At 48.1% G+C, this 17,022-nt stretch overlaps 1 protein-coding gene across 2 annotated transcripts in view; it reads left to right on the top strand.

The window, feature by feature from the left end:
* Positions 1-8,686, top strand: part of LOC140481867 (dynactin subunit 1-like) — a 37,687-nt gene extending 29,001 nt beyond the window's left edge. For both annotated transcript variants that reach the window (XM_072578450.1, XM_072578460.1), the window contains 3 exons: positions 1,077-1,174; positions 3,413-3,499; positions 7,675-8,686. In XM_072578450.1, the coding sequence (XP_072434551.1) occupies positions 1,077-1,174; positions 3,413-3,499; positions 7,675-7,812 (323 nt within the window). In that variant the 3' untranslated portion in view covers positions 7,813-8,686. The remainder of the gene's footprint in view (positions 1-1,076; positions 1,175-3,412; positions 3,500-7,674) is intronic.
* The last annotated feature ends 8,336 nt before the right edge of the window (positions 8,687-17,022 follow it).

Raw genomic sequence — 17,022 nt, 5'->3', positions numbered from 1 at the left:
CTGAGGGAGTAGGTGGTGTTAGAGGGGCCGTGTTGAGGGACTAGGCAGTGTTAGAGGGGCCGTGTTGAGGGAGGGAGTCGGCGGTGTCGGAGGGGCCGTGATGAGGGAGTAGGTGGTGTTAGAGGGGCCGTGTTGAGGGAGGGAGTAGGCGGTGTTAGAGGGGCCGTGCTGAGGGAGGGAGTAGGCGGTGTTAGAGGGGCCGTGCTGAGGGAGGGAGTAGGCGGTGATAGTGGGGCCGTGCTGAGGGAGGGAGTAGGCGGTGTCGGAGGGGCCGTGCTGAGGGAGGGAGTAGGCGGTGTTAGAGGGGCCGTGCTGAGGGAGTAGGTGGTGTTAGAGGGGCCGTGCTGAGGGAGGGAGTCGGCGGTGTTAGAGGGGCCGTGCTGAGGGAGTAGGTGGTGTTAGAGGGGCCGTGCTGAGGGAGGGAGTCGGCGGTGTCAGAGGGGCCGTGTTGAGGGAGGGAGTAGGTGGTGTTAGAGGGGCCGTGCTGAGGGAGGGGCCGTGGTGAGGGAGGGAGCAGGCAGTGTCGGAGGGGCCGTGCTGAGGGAGCAGGCAGTGTCGGAGGGGCCTTGCTGAGGGAGGGAGTAGGTGGTGTCGGAGGGGCCGTGCTGAGGGAGTAGGTGGTGTTAGAGGGGCCGTGCTGAGGGAGTAGGTGGTGTTAGAGGGGCCGTGCTGAGGGAGTAGGTGGTGTTAGAGGGTCCGTGCTGAGGGAGTAGGCGGTGTTAGAGGGTCCGTGCTGAGGGAGTAGGCGGTGTTAGAGGGGCCGTGCTGAGGGAGGGGCCGTGGTGAGGGAGGGAGCAGGCAGTGTCGGAGGGGCCGTGCTGAGGGAGTAGGTGGTGTCGGAGGGGCCGTGCTGAGGGAGTAGGTGGTGTTAGAGGGGCCGTGCTGAGGGAGTAGGTGGTGTTAGAGGGTCCGTGCTGAGGGAGTAGGCGGTGTTAGAGGGTCCGTGCTGAGGGAGTAGGCGGTGTTAGAGGGTCCGTGCTGAGGGAGTAGGCGGTGTTAGAGGGTCCGTGCTGAGGGGGTGGTCAGTGCTGCTGTCGGAACTGTGTTCACCCTGAGGTTGTTTCTGATGGTTTTAGGCAGCACAGTCTCCGAGGGAAAGGCCAATCCCACAGCACAACTACTGGAGCAGCTCGTCCGACTGAGGCAACTGAGCGACACCGTTGACCATATCAAGGTACACGGAGGGAGGAGGCTGGGGGCCGTACCCCACTCGGGACGGGAGGAGGCTGGGGGCCGTACCCCACTCGGGACGGGAGGAGGCTGGGGGCCGTACCCCACTCGGGACGGGAGGAGGCTGGGGGCCGTACCCCATTTGGGGAGGGAGGAGGCTGGGGGCCGTACCCCACTCAGGGAGGGAGGAGGCTGTACCCCGTGGTTGGGGGTTGGGAGGGGGAGGGGTCTGTATCCCTGCCGGTGTGAGATTGGGTTTGGGGTAATGCCCCTTGGAGAGTGTCGCACTGTGCAGTACGATATGGGAACCGATAGGTTCAGTCAGCCTGGTCCCTTGTTGTTCTCAGCCGTATGTTCATCTGCAACACAGTGAAATGTTTCCACTGTCACAGTGAGTGCTGCAGAAACCCAGTATGTCTGACCGCCTCTGGGGTGGGAATGTGTGGGGGTGTCTGTCTATGGGGGCGTGTCTGGGTATATCTGCGTCTGTCTGTGTGTGTGTCTGGGACTCTCGACAGAGGACTAAAGTGCTGTTAATGATGGTGATAAACTAAAGGGAGCAAACTCTGCATAAACAATCCCCAATTTAAGGACAGGTGCTGGCCATGAATCCACTGTCAGTTATCAGGAAACATCTCCCTGTGTCACTGATGTCCCTCAGGGAGGGGAGAGACTGCTGTCCTTACCCTGGTCTGGGCCCACACGGTGATGTGGCTCAGTCTGAACTGCTCTCTGGGTAATTAGGGCCCCCTCCCCCCACCACTCAGAACCCCCCCTCCCCCCCCACACCCTGTCCCTCCCCCCCACACCCTGTCCCTCCCCCCACCACTCAGAACCCCCCTCCCCCCCACACCCGGTCCCTCCCCCCCACACCCGGTCCCTCCCCCCCCACACCCGGTCCCTCCCCCCCACACCCGGCCCCTCCCCCCACACCCGGCCCCTCCCCCCACACACCCGGTCCCTCCCCCCCACAACTGGTCTCCCCCCACACCCGGTCACCCCCCTCCCCCCATACCCGCTCACCCCCCCCCCCCACTCCCACCACACCTGGTTCCCCCCCCTCCCCTCACACCCGGTTGACCCACCCCCCACACCCAATTCTCTCCCACCCCCCCACCCCACCTCCCACACCCAGTCTCCCCCCACACCAGGTCCCCCACACCCGGTTGACCCCCCCCTCGCCCCCACACATACCCGGTCTCTTTCCCCCCCCCCCCCCCCCCCAACACCCAGTCTCTTCCCCCCCCCCACACCCAGTCTCTTTCCCACCCCCCCCCACCCCTACTGTAAAATGCTGCCCTTTGTTATTGAGCCTTAACTCCGGAGTAGCTGCTGGACTGACCGTCACCAAGTAGGAGATGAGAGGCTACTTCACCTGGAAGGTGTGATGAGGAATGGAGATGGAGCATTGACTAACAGAGTGTGTCTCGGAGGGAATGGTTCCTGCAGAATGCTGACCCCGGTGAGATCTGTTTGGTGGTGCCGTCCTGCGAGAGGTGGTGGAAGTGGAAGGTGATAGTATGTCGAGTGCAGAGACTGAAATCTTCTGAACTAAAACTCGACACCATCCCATTCCTTCATTCCTTCTCCACCTCTGTCAACGGTAAAAGAGCTTTGAAGAATTTCCACCCCTATCATTTCTGAAGAGGTCGTGTTGGATTCAAGGTTATCTTCAATTCTGTCTCATTAGATGCTGCTAAATCTGCTGAGATTCTGCAGGTTGTCTGTGTTGTATGTGGGAACCAGATTAACACTCTGTCAGCTGCTGCCTTATCCCATGAACAACACAGAAATTGCTGAAACACTCTCAGCAGAAAGAACATCACACTGAGATTTCGTGTGTCAGTGATCACATAAGCCATGACACTGGGTCATCCCACACCAGGTCCATCTCCATCCATGGGCAATGATCCTGAATCCTGGAAATGAACTGGCAACTCAGTCTTTGGTCACAGCTCCTATCTACGCTGTCCCCAAACAATATCACCCTCCCCTCATCTCATCATGCAATGGTCAGTTGCTTCAATGCACCAATTGCCAGCATCCTGATTTCTTTTGTAAAAAAATTAATTAACAGTATGCAGTTGAAAAGGAAGCAGTGTGCCAAAAGTTGGCAGTGTGGGGGAATGGGGGGGGGGCGGGGGGGCGGGGAGAGAGGTGTGGGTGCGGGTGCGGGGAGAGGGGGTGTTTGAGATTGGGATTGAGAGTGAACGCTAAACAACTTTTCTCCATCTCACGGCAGGATGAAGTGGATCGAGTGTCTGTAAACCGAGCAAGGGCCCGAGTACCCTCGGATTTTGCAACCTTCCCACACCCAGCCTTTACTAAGGTAGGTCTCATTATAATGACAACTTCCAACCATTCAGAAATGGCACCATGAAAAGACCCAGTAAAATATAAATCCATCCCTACCCAGCCCCTCCCTGGAACACACCGTTTTGTGGCGTTATTTGTATCTGTTTTTGTGAAAGCAGAGCTAAAATATGGATTTAATTGGTCTGCCATCTCTATGTTCCCTATTAGAAATTCTATGAGGACTTCTATTCAGAACACACATTTTACAGCGCAGTACAGGCCCTTCGGCCCTCTGTGTTGTTCCGACCTGTGAAACTGTCTGAAGCCCATCTAGCCCACACTATTCCATTCTCATCCACATGTTGATCCAATAACCATTGAAATGCCCTTAAAGTTGGTGAGTCTACTCCTGTTACAGGCAGGCTGTTCCACACCCTGACTACTCCGAGTAAAGAAACTCCCTCTGACATCTGTCCTATATCTATCGTCCCTCAATTTAAATCTATGTCCCCTCGTGTTAGCCATCACCATCTGAGGAAAATGTCTCTCCCTGTCCACTCTATCTAACCCTCTGATGATCTTATATGTCTCAATTAAGTCACCCCTCAACCTTCTTCTCTCTAATGAAAACAGCCTCAAGTCCCTCAGCCTTTCCTCGTAAGACCTTCCCTCCATACCAGGCAACATCCGAGTAAATCTCCTCTGCACCCTTTCCAAAGCTTCCACATCCTTCTTATAATGCGGTGACCAGAACTGTACACAATACACCAAGTGTGGCCGTACCAGAGTTTTGTACAGCTGCAACATGACCTCATGGTTCCGAAACTCAGTCCCTCGACCAATAAAATCTAACTCATTGTTTGCCTTCTTAACAACTCTATCAACCTGGGTGGCAACTTTCAGGGATCTATGTACATGGGCACCGAGATCTAGGTAAAACCAATGACTGCAGATGCTGGAAACCAGATTCTGGATTAGTGGTGCTGGAAGAGCACAGCAGTTCAGGCAGCATCCGAGGAGCAGCGAAATTGACTTTTCAGGCAAAAGCCCTTTGGGCACCGAGATCTCTCTGTTCATCTACACCACCAAGAATCTTACCATTAGCCCAGTACTTTGCATTCCTGTTACTCCGACCAAAGTGAATCACCTCGCACTTGTCCCCATTAAACTCCATTTGCCACCTCTCAGACCAGCTCTGCAGCTTATCTATGTCTCTCTGTAACCTACAACATCCTTCGTCACTATCCACAACTCCACCAACCTTAGTGTCGTCTGCGAATTTACTAACCCACCCTTCTACGCCCTCATCCAGGTCGTTCATAAAAATGATGACTAGCAGTGGCCCCAAAACAGATCCTTGCGGTACATCACTGGTAACTGAACTCCAGGATGAACATTTCCCATCAACCACCACCCTCTGTTGTCTTTCAGCAAGCTAATTTCTGATCCAAAACTGCTAAACCATCCTCAATCCCATGCCTCTGTATTTTGTATAATAGCCTACTGTGGGGAACCTTATTGAATGCCTTACTGAAATCCATATACACCACATCAACCATTTACCCTCATCTACCTGTTTGGTCACCTTCTCAAAGAACTCAATAAGGTTTGTGAGGCACGACCTACCATTCACAAAACTGTATTGACTACCTCTAATCAAATTATTCCTCACTAGATGATTATAAATCCTATCTCTTGTAACCTTTTCCAACACTTCACTCACAACCAAAGTAAAGCCCACTGGTCTATAATTACCAAGGTTGTCTCTACTCCCCTTCTTGAACAAGGGAACAACATTTGCTATCCTCCAGTCTTCTGGCACTATTCCTGTAGATGATGATGACATAAAGATCAAAGCCAAAGACTCTGCAATCTCCTCCCTGGCTTCCCAGACAATCCTGGGATAAATCCCAGCCGGCCCAGGGGACTTATCTATTGTCACACTTTCCAGAATTGCTAACACCTCCTCCTTGTGAACCTCAATCCCGTGTAGTCTAGTAGCCTGTATCTCAGTGTTCACCTCGACAACATTGTCTTTTTCCAGTGTGAATACTGATGAAAAATATTCATTTTGCGCTTCCCCTATCTCCTCGGACTCCCCGCACAACTTCCCAAGACTATCCTTGATTTGCCCTAATCTTATTCTCGTCACTCTTGTATTCCTGATATACCTATAGAAAGCTTTAGGGTTTTCCTTGATCCTATCTGCCAATGACTTCTCATGTCCCCTCCTGGCTCTTCTTAGCTCTCTCTGTAGGTCTTTCCTGACTGACCTGTAACTCTCCAGCGCCCTCACTGAGCCTTTATGTTTCATCCTAACATAAGCCGCCTTCTTTCTCTTGACAAAAGATTCAACTTCTTTCATAAACAACAGCTCCCTCACTTGACCACTTCCTCCCTGCCTGACAGGTACACACTTAGCAAGGACAAGCAGTAGCTGTTCCTTGAATAAGCTCCACATTTCAATTGTGCCCATCCCCTGCTGTTTCCTTCCCCATCCTATCCATTATAAATCTTGCCTAATCGCCACATAATTGCCATTCCCCCAGCTACATCGCTTGCCCCGCGGTATGTACCTATCCCTTTCCATCACTAAAGTGAACATAACTGAATTGTGGTCACGATCACCAAAGTGCTCACCTCCCTCCAGGTCTAACACCTGGCTGGGCTCATTACCCAATATCAAATCCAAACTGGCCTTACCCCTTGTTGGCCTGTCTACATACTGGGTCAGAAAACCCTCCTGCGCACATTGGATAAAAACTGACCCATCTAAAGTGCTTGAGCTGTAGTATTTCCAGTCAATACTTGGGAAGTTAAAGGTCCCCATAACAACTATCCAGTTGCTCTCGCTCCTATCCAGAATTAGTTTTGCTATCCTTTCCTCTGGAATTATTAAAAGGCCTATAGAAAACTCCCAACAGGGTGACCTCTCCTTTCCTGTTTCTAACCCCAGCCCATACTACCTCAGTCGACGAGTCCCCTAACATCCTTTCTGCCACCGTAATACTGTCCTTGACTAACAATGCTACACCCTCCTCCTCTTTTACCATCTTCTCTGTTATTACTGAAACATCTAAATCCTGGACCCTGCAACACCCATTCCTGTCCCTGCTCTATCCATGTCTCCGAAATGGCCACAACATCGGAGTCCCAGGTACCAACCCATGCTGCACGCTTACCCACTGTACTTCGGATGGTCCTGGCGTTGAAGCAGACACACTTCAGACCACCTTCCTGCTTGCCAATGAACTGTTGCAACCTTGAGACCATATTTCTGACCTTATTACTCTCAACTTCCTGTACACTGGAACTACAGTTTCAGTTCCCATCCTCCTGCTGAATTAGTTTAAACCCTCCCAAAGATCATTAGCAAATTCCACCCCCCCCCCCCCCCCCCCCAAGGATATTGTTACCTCTCTGGTCCAGGTGAAGACCGTCCTGTTTGTAGAGATCCCACCTGCCCCAGAAAGAGCCCCAATTATCCAGGTATCCGAAACCCACCCTCCTGCACCATCCCCGTAGCCACGCGTTCAATCCCTCTCTCTCCCTATTCCTAGCACGTGGCACAGGCAAAAAACCAGAGATAACAACTCTGTTTTAGCTCTAAGCTTCTACCCTAGCTCCCTGAATATCTGCCTTAAATCCCCATCCATTTTCCTACCGATGTCGTTATTGCCTATGTAGACCATGACTTGGGGCATTCTGTTATAAGTGTTCTGCACATTACCATCCAAGGTGTGTGAGGGCTTGTTTGGGGCCCCCTCCCTATGGCACTGCTTGATTCCCGCCCTTAACTCCCTGCCTGCTGGGTGATTGGTCTCCTTAGTTTTTGTCTCTTATTCACTCTGCAGAGATCCCACCCCCTTGCAATGTGAGTCTATATTCTCCATGGGCACACTTTATTGAATGGTTTACTGTTCCCCAATTTAGAATTTTGTAATAAAGGTCTGGAACGAGATGCTAAAGGTACAAGATTGAATGAAAGAGTTTTCGGTCATGAGACTCTGATACACCCGGAATTGAGAGGCTGTGGATTAAACTCCAGAGTTGGTCCTTGAGGTGGAGACCCTGGTTTGGGCCAGGACTTGAACAGACTGGGTATGATGAGAGGACTATATTGTTGCCCGATTAGGAAATGATATGAATGTAGTGGGCAGTTTGTGTCGTATTCCTGACCTTGGATTGATGTTTTGTTTTCTGCCACAGGCCAAGGAGGAGGCGAAATCGGATGCAGTTTGTGTGGGTAAAGTCCATTTGACATGTCCACCAGGTCAGGGCCAGGTTCATCGGATTGTCCTCCTCCATGATCAACTGCATGAACTACACAGCCGTCTGATGTCCTAGTCCACCACCCTCCAATAGGACTCCCCTCGCTGATTCCTGACCTTTGTCTTGTATAAGGCTGTATGTGTGTGCGTGTATCAGTTTATCGACAAAACCCTGTGGTTACAACACTATATCTGTTTGAAACTAACCCCTTACAACCTCAGTAATGTCTGTCTGCCCATTCTGCATCTCTGATATTTTAGCTTGGCCTACAACATCTGAAAGATCAGTCCAGCCAATCCAGAAATGTACTCCAATCTTACCCATAGTGAATACTTCCCAAATACTCTCATTCAACTGAGGTCATGGAGTGGTGAAGGATTTAACTGGTCACCCTTCTACCTGAGATCGAGGTTAACGTATGTCAGACTACCTTGGACTGTGAATTCCAGCCCCTGCTTTGTTACAAACTGCACTCCAATCACTGAGGCATCACGCCTGAGAAACTTTCCTATTGGCCTGAGGGTAACAGGAGGTTCTGAGTTAACCCACTGCTGTCTCCCTGTGCCCACCCTTCCCTTCCCAAAGCTCCATCTCTTACCCTGCCAATCTCCCGTCTGTCTCTGGGTCTCTCTCTCTCCTCCTCCCTGCTGCATCCATTCAACCTCTTCAGCTGTAGCCTTGCCTGTCTCCCTCCATGTCCCCTTTTTGCTGGGGAGCTGGTGTTTGTGGAGTTCATGACTGAACAGCAGTGACTATGTGAGTATGGTGTGGGAGCCTGAAGTGATGACACTCAGCAACATTCTCCTTTGGATCCAATTTCTGGCTTTATGTGTGTGGTGGTTTACGGTTGTATGCTCATTAAACTTAACCATATTTAATCACTCCATATGAAACCATGTTAACAGATAAATTCTAGAATAAACATTGGCCTGTGGTCTAAGTATTGTCAGATCACTTGTCTTGGGATTTCCTTTCTGTCGTGTGATTGTACAGAACATTGGTTTTGCTGGAAAATGATGTTAAAGTTTTTCACTTTGCCCTCATCAGGTCATTTCACAAGATTATGAACATTTATTGAGTGCGAGAGGACGTTGCTGAGTGGTTCGCAAGTGGAGATTGTCAACTGATTGTGTTTCAGTAAAACAGTGTATTTACTCCTCATCTGTTTCCACCAATTCCCAATCCCATGGGAATCCATTTTGCCCAGGAACCTCTTATGGCACCTTCTCAAAAGTATTTTTGAACTTCAAATACACCACATCCTCTGGTCAGCTTTGATCTAGTCTACACGTTAGATCCTCAAGATCTCCAATGGACTAGTGGAGCAGAACTGCTCTTACATAGAATTTTACAGTGTGGAAGGAGGCCATTTAGAACATAGAACATCGAACAATACAGCGCAGTACAGGCCCTTCGGCCCTCGATGTTGCGCCGATCAAAGCCCACCTAACCTACACTCACCCACTATCCTCCATATACCTATCCAATGCCCGCTTAAATGCCCATAAAGAGGGAGAGTCCACCACTGCTACTGGCAGGGCATTCCATGAACTTACGACTCGCTGAGTGAAGAACCTACCCCTAACATCAGTCTTATACCTACCACTCCTTAATTTAAAGCTATGCCCCCTTGTAATAGCTGACTCCATACGTGGAAAAAGGTTCTCACTGTCAACCCTATCTAACCCCCTAATCATCTTGTACACCTCTATCAAGTCACCCCTAAACCTTCTTCTCTCCAATGAAAACAACCCCAAGTGCCTCAGCCTTTCCTCATTGGATCTTCCTACCATACCAGGCAACATCCTGGTAAACTTTCTCTGCACCCATTCCAGTGCCTCCACATCCTTCCTATAGTATGGCGACCAAAACTGCACACAATATTCCAGATGCGGCCGCACCAGAGTCTTATACAACTGCAGCATGACCTCAGGACTCCGGAACTCAATTCCTCTACCAATAAAAGCCAGTACGCCATATGCCTTCTTCACTGCACTATTTACCTGGGTGGCAACTTTCAGAGATCTGTGTACATGGACACCAAGATCCCTCTGCTCTTCCACACTACCAAGTATCCGACCATTAGCCCAGTACCCCATCTTTTTGTTACTCTTACCAAAGTAAATCACCTCACACTTAGCTACATTGAACTCCATTTGCCACCTTTCTGCCCAACTCTGCAGCTTCTCTATGTCCCGCTGTAACCTGCCACATCCTCACTGTCTACAACTCCTCCGACTTTCGTATCATCCGCAAACTTGCTCACCCAACCTTCTAACCCTTCCTCCAGGTCATTTATCAAAATGACAAACAGCAATGGTCCCAAAACAGATCCTTGCGGAACACCGCTAGTGACGGCACTCCAAGATGAACCTTTGCCATCAACTACTACCCTCTGTCTTCTTCCAGCCAGCCAATTCCTAATCCAAACCTCCAACTCACCCTCAATGCCATATCTCTGTATTTTCTGCAGTAGCCTACCATGGGGGACCTTATCAAACGCCTTACTAAAATCCATATATACCACATCTACCGCTTTCCCCTCATCTACCTCCTTAGTCACCTTCTCAAAGAATTCAATAAGGTTTGTGAGGCACGACCTGCCCTTCACAAAACCAAGCTGACTATCCTTGATCACATTATTCTTATCCAGATGTGCATAAATCCTATCCCTTACAATTCTCTCTAAGAATTTGCCCACAACAGAAGTGAGACTCACTGGCCTATAGTTACTAGGGTTATCCCTACTCCCCTTCTTGAACAAGGGAACCACATTTGCTAGCCTCCAGTCCTCTGGCACTACTCCTGTAGACAAAGAGGACACAAAAATCAAGGCCAATGGCTCTGCAATCTCCTCCCTTGCTTCCCAGAGAATCCTAGGATAAATGCCATCAGGCCCAGGGGACTTATCTATTTTCATCCTTGCCAGAACTTCCAACACCTCTTCTCTACATATCTCAAAGCCATCCATTCTACTTATTTGTGCCTCAGTATTCATATCGACAACAATGTCCTGTTCCTGAGTGAATACTGACGAAAAGTATTCATTCAGCGCCTCCCCAATCTCTTCAGCCTCCACACGCAACTTCCCACTACTATCCTTGATTGGACCTATTCCTACCCTAGTCATTCTTTTATTCCTAACATACCTATAGAAAGCCTTAGGGTTTTCCCTAATCCTACCAACTAAGGACCTTTCATGTCCCCTCCTTGCTGCTCTTAGCTCTCTCTTCAGGTCCTTCCGGGCTACCTTATAACTCTCAATCGCCCCTATTGAACCTTCACGCCTCATCTTTACATAGGCCGCCCTCTTCCCTTTAACAAGGGATTCCAACTCCTTATTAAACCACGGCTCCCTCACACGACCCTTTCCTCCCTGCCTGATAGGTACATACTTATCAAGGACACTCAATAGTTGCTCCTTGAACAAGTTCCACATATCAATTACGCTCTTGCCTTGGAATCTACTTTTCCAATCCACACATCCTAAGTCATGCCTCACCGCATCATAATTGAACTTTGACCCATCGAGTTTACACTAACCCTCAAGGATGAACCCTTTCCCTGTAATCCCACATTTAACAAGGTCAATCCAGTTAAACTGAATTATTGGAGGAAACTCAAATACACACGGAGAATGTCTGTAGTTTGCACAGTCACCCAAGATTGGAATCAAACCTGGATTCCTAGTACTGTGAGATAGCAGTGCTAGCCACCAGATCACCCACGCTGGATTTATCCAGTTCTGTTAATGCTTTCCAAATGTTTTGTCAGATGGCCTGCACCCCATCATATAGAACAAGCTAACTAAAGATTGTGCCCTCAGGACCTGGTCTTGCCTATTTGCAGAGGTACCTTCTCCATGCACACAAACTTACAGAATACTGAGGCCAGGATACAATCAGATTCCTCCTCCTTCCCCCACCCTCCACCCCGCAACGGTATTTCCTCCCTTCATTCCTGATGATGGGCTTTTACCTGAAACGTTGATTTCGAAGCTCCTTGGATGCTGCCTGAACTGCTGTGCTCCTCCAGCACCACTAATCCAGAATCATATTTCGTCCCTTGGCTGACTGAACTACCAGATCAGGTTTAATTTTGTTTCCGAGATTTTGCTGTTTAAGCTTGCCAGACCACTTAGAATCTCCTCACTCTTAACGTCTTTAATGGTATGACCAACCTGCTCCCAGGATGGCTGCGGCCCTCTCATTGATGAACATTGACAAAGTAGTCGTTCAGAACTCCATCTCCATCCTCTGACTCCACCCACAAATTAACCCCATGGTCCTTATGGGCTGTTTCCCAGATCCTCCTTGTAATATACCTGGGAAGTAACTCAGCATTGTCCTTTAATTAGGAAAGCTGAGACAGGAAACAGTACTGCCAGGTAAGTAAAGTTCCCACCTGTCCACCACCTGCTGGTTTTCAACACTATCTGCCAAACCTTTTCAGGAGTAAAAGGCAGGAAAGATTCATAATCTCTGAAAGATGAAGGCTGAGACCATCAAATCCTTCTTGGAACAAAGAAAATGTACAGCTCAGGAACAGGCCCTTCGGCCCTCCAAGCCTGAGCTGATCCAAATGTACTGTCTAAACCTGTCACCCAATCCCTAACCATCTGTATCCCTCTGCTCCCCACCTACTCATGTATCTGTCCAGATGCACCTTAAATGAATCTCCCGTGCCTGCCTCTACGACCTCCGCTGGTAACACGTTCCAGACACCCACCACCCTCTGTGTGAAGTACTTGCCACCTGTATCCCCCTTAAACTTTCCACCTCTCACCTTGAAAGCGTGACCTCTCGTTATTGAATCCCTCACCCTGGGAAAAAGCTTGTCTCTATCCACCCTGTCTATACCCTTCATGACTTTGAGGGGGGACCTGATTGAGGTTTACAATCTCTTTTTCTAATGAAAATAAACCTAACCTACTCAACCTCTCTTCATAGCTACCACCTTCCACACCAGGCAACATCCTCAATCCTTCTCTGCACCCTCTCCAATGTCCACATCCTTTTGGTAATGTGGCGACCAGAACTGTACACAGTATTCTAAATGCGGCCAAATCAATGTCTTGTACAATGTTAACACGACTTGCCAGCTCTTATACTCAATACCCCGTCCAATGAAGGCAAGTGTACTATATGCCTTCTTGACCACTCTATCCACCTGTGCAGCAACCTTCAGGGTACAATGGACCTGCACTCCCATGTAACTGCAGCCCCCTTTCCCCATTTAGTTTAAAGCCCAGCCTACAGCCCTAGTTATGTGATTCATAGAACATAGAACAGTGCAATGCAGTACCGGCCCTTCAGCCCTCGATGTTGTGCCAACCTTTTATCCTTCTCTAAGATCAGACTAACCTCCATACCCTACATTGTACTATCATCCATGGGCTTATCCAAGAGTCGCTTAAACGTCCCTAATGTCTCTGACTCTACTCCCATCACTGGCAGTACATTCCATACACCCACCAATCTCAGTGTAGAGAACCAACCTCTGCCATCTCCCCTAATCCTTTCTCCAATAACCTTAAAATTACGCCCCCCCCCCCATGATAGACATTTCCGTCCTGGGGAAAAGTCTCTGGCAATCTGCTCTGTTTATGTCTGTCCTCATTGTGTACACCCTGTATCAAGTCCCCTCTCATCTTTCTTTGCTCCAATAAGAAAAGCCCTCGCTTCCTAAACCTTTCTTCATAAGACATGCCCTCCAATCCAGGCAGCATCCTGGGAAATCTCTAAAGCTTCCTCATCCTTCTTATAATGAGGTGACCAGAACTGAACACAATATTCCAAGTGTGGTCTAACCAGGGCTCTATAGAGCTGCACCATAATCTCGCGGCTCTTCACCTCAAACTTCCTACTAATGAAAGCCAACACATTATATGCCTTCTCAACAACCCTATCAACTTGGGTGGCAACTTTGAGGGATCAATGGACGTGGACCCCAAGATCCTTCAGTTCCTCCACACTGCCAAGAATCCTGCCTTTAACCCTGTAATCTACATTCAAAGTCAACTTTCCAAAGTGAATCACTTCACACTTTTCCAGATTGAACTCCATCTACCACTTCTCAGCCCAGCTCTTCATCCTGTCAATGTCCTGTTGCAACCAACAACAGTCCTCCACACTTCCACAACTCCACCCACCTTCATCTTATCAGCAAACTTACGAACCCACCCTTCCACTTCCTCATCCACATCATTAATAAAAATCACAAAGAGCAGAGGTCCCAGAACAGATCCTTGTGGATCACCACTGGTCACCAAGCTCCAGACTGAATACTTTCCATCTACTACCACTGTCTGTCTTCTATGGGCCAGCCAAATCTCGAACCAGACAGATAGGTTTCCCAGTATCGCATGCCCCCCTTACTTTCTGAATAAGCTTACCGTGAGGAACCTTACCAAACACCTTGCTAAAGTCCACATACACTGCATCCACTGCTCTACCTTCATCAATGTGTTTTGTCACACCTTCAAAGAATTCAATAAAGTTTGTGAGGAATGAGCTTCCCCTCACAAAGCATTGCTGACTCTCTCCCCCACCAATCTTTGAACCACATATTTACCTGATTCACTTTATTGACCCTGTGCCAATTAGCTTGTGGTTCAGAGATTATGACGTTTTTGGTTCTGGTTTCTAATTTAGCTCCTAGCTGTTCATCCTCCTTTAGCAGATGCTCTGCTCCAGTTTTATCGATGTTGTTGGGACCTACATGGACCATCACCACCGGCTTTTTCCCCTCCTACTCCAAATCCCTCTGCAGCCTAGATGAGATATCTCAAACCCGAACACTAGGTAGACAACACAACCTTTGGGATTCTCGATTCTGGTCATCGAGATTGCCATGTAAACGCAGCAGATTGAGATTTGTTTAGAAATGAAACAATGTCTGTGTAAGTGTACTTTGTCTCCATAAAGCAGGGGACTGTGGACTTGTACATGTTGCTTCAACCATGCAGAAGTGCACAATACAAATTGCATAATTCCCCATGGAAATAATTTATGAAATATTCAGTATCCGCTGATCATCAGTTGGTCTCCCAGGTCTCTCAGTATTTGTTCCAATGATACCACACTCTCCTGAGCTGCCTCTGACATGAATTCCTTTTTTCCTCATCCAAGGATTTGTGGAAGTGTGGAGGACTGTTGTCAGTTGCACCAGGACATTGACAGGATGTAGAGCTGGGCTGAGAAGTGGCAGATGGAGTTCAACCTAGAAAAGTGTGAAGTGATTCACTTTGGAAAGTTGACTTTGAATGCAGATTATAGGGTTAAAGGCAGGATTCTTGGTTGACAGGGCCTTCAGTTATTTCTGACCCATCTCCCACACTTCTACCCTCACCTTTTCCCCTCCGTTCCTGAACAATGATTGGGTTCCCCTTGTCCTTACTTCCCATGCCTCGAGTCACCACATTCAAAGGGTCATCTTCCTCTATTTCCAGCCCTCCCAGCAGGATACCAGCACCAAACACATCATGCCCTCTCCTCCACGATCAGCATTCTGCAGGGACTGTTCCCCTGGGACACCCTGGTCCATACCTCCATCACTTCGAACCTTCCCTCATTCCCCTCATGGTACTTGCCCAGGCAATCACCGAAGGTGGAGCACTTTCAGGTGAGGCAGTGTTTCACCTGTACTTCCCTCGATCTCAGTCTCCTGTACTCACTGCACAATTGTGCAGTGAACCATGTCCACCGTTATGAAGGTGTAGAAGTGTACTGTATCTTTAACAGAGTGAAGGACTTAGCAAGCAGACAGAGTGCTGGAGAATTTACAATGGAACATTTGGTCCAGTAGCTCACAGTACCTGGGTTGCTATGAGACAAAAATAAATTCAAATTTGGCTAATCACATTAAATTATACCCCAAAATACCAACCTTCAATCAAGTATGAATTTGATATTTTGACAATATTAAAAACCAATGAAACAATCTGATGCTTTGGGGTATTAGACCCAGAAAAATTGAACAGTTGGGAGGAGAACTGCCAAGCCACCGACATCTGCAGACTGCCTGCAGAATTGCTCTCTTAAAGGTACCTTTATCGATCAGTGATCTGTGAAACAGGAATCCCTAAGAAGAATAAAAGAAGACGGAGGAAGATACAAAGAGAAGATTCTACAGCTGGCTGGTTTTGAAATTTGAATTTTTTAGTAAATCTTAATCGGGAGTTTTATCGGATCAGTATTGTCGAGGGGGAGGTAAAAGATAGATTAGAGAAAGGAGTTGTAAATAATTGTTCGTTCATTATTCTCTGTTAGACTTTTTTTTTAAAAAGTTGTTAGTTTTTACTTCAGTGACTTTTCAGATAGTTCTTTGCCTCTCAATTTTTAACAGATTACCAAATCATTTCTGTGTTGCCAGTTTAAAGTATCAGGAGGGGTTTACCCTGTGTTGTAACAGATGGGGGGGGCTCGGATATGGGATTTGAACTGATTTACACAGATTTGAATAGAGTTGGGAGTACAAAAAATCCCAGCAGATTAAACACTCGCAGATTAGTGTCCTAGATCTTCAAACAAAACGAAGGTGAGACAATTTGTTTAATTTCAGTGACTTATAGTTGATTAACTTAGAAGTAAGAGAAATGGCTCTGAAAATTGCTAAATAGGTTCTGGGATTTGAAGATGATTCTCAAATTTGCTAAGAAAGTTTAGAAGGAAAGAAAAAGGCCATATGTTTCGAATTAGCAAAGAAGTTGGATTTGGGATGAACCAAGGACAAAAGTAAAACTGAAATTGTAAGGGAGTTACTCAAACACTTAGGTGTATCTGAGAAACAGACAAGTGCAGTAGAGGGAGAAAAACTTAAATTACAATTAAGGAAAATGGAGTGAGAAGATAAACAAAGGTAGAGGAAAGAAAGGGAGAGAAAAAGAAAGAGAGAGAAAAAGAGGGGAGAGTGAGAGAGAGAAGGTTCTTAGCTGAGCAAAGAGAGAGAGAGAGAAAGAAGGAAGGGCTGAGATTAGAAATAGGAAAGGAGAGGTTAACCTGTTGGGAATTTTCTATCAGCGTCCAAATAGTTCCAGAGATGTCGAGGAAAGGATAGCAAAGCTGATTCTTGATAGGAGCAAAAGTGGTACTTTTTTCTTGGGATCTTTAACTTTCCATATATTGACTGGGAATACTGTAGTGTGAGAACTTTAGATGGGTCCGTTTTTGTCCAATGTGTGCAGGCCAAGAAGATGTGAGACCACTTTGGATTTGGGACTGGGTAATGAACCCAGCCAGGTGTTAGGTTTGGAGGTAGGTGAGAACTTTAGTAACAGTGACCACA

Source organism: Chiloscyllium punctatum, chromosome 1 (assembly GCF_047496795.1).
Source record: "Chiloscyllium punctatum isolate Juve2018m chromosome 1, sChiPun1.3, whole genome shotgun sequence".
NCBI lineage: Eukaryota > Metazoa > Chordata > Chondrichthyes > Orectolobiformes > Hemiscylliidae > Chiloscyllium > Chiloscyllium punctatum.
The sequence above is the reverse complement of the archived record's forward strand: the minus strand, read 5'-3'. Positions and strand labels throughout refer to the sequence as shown.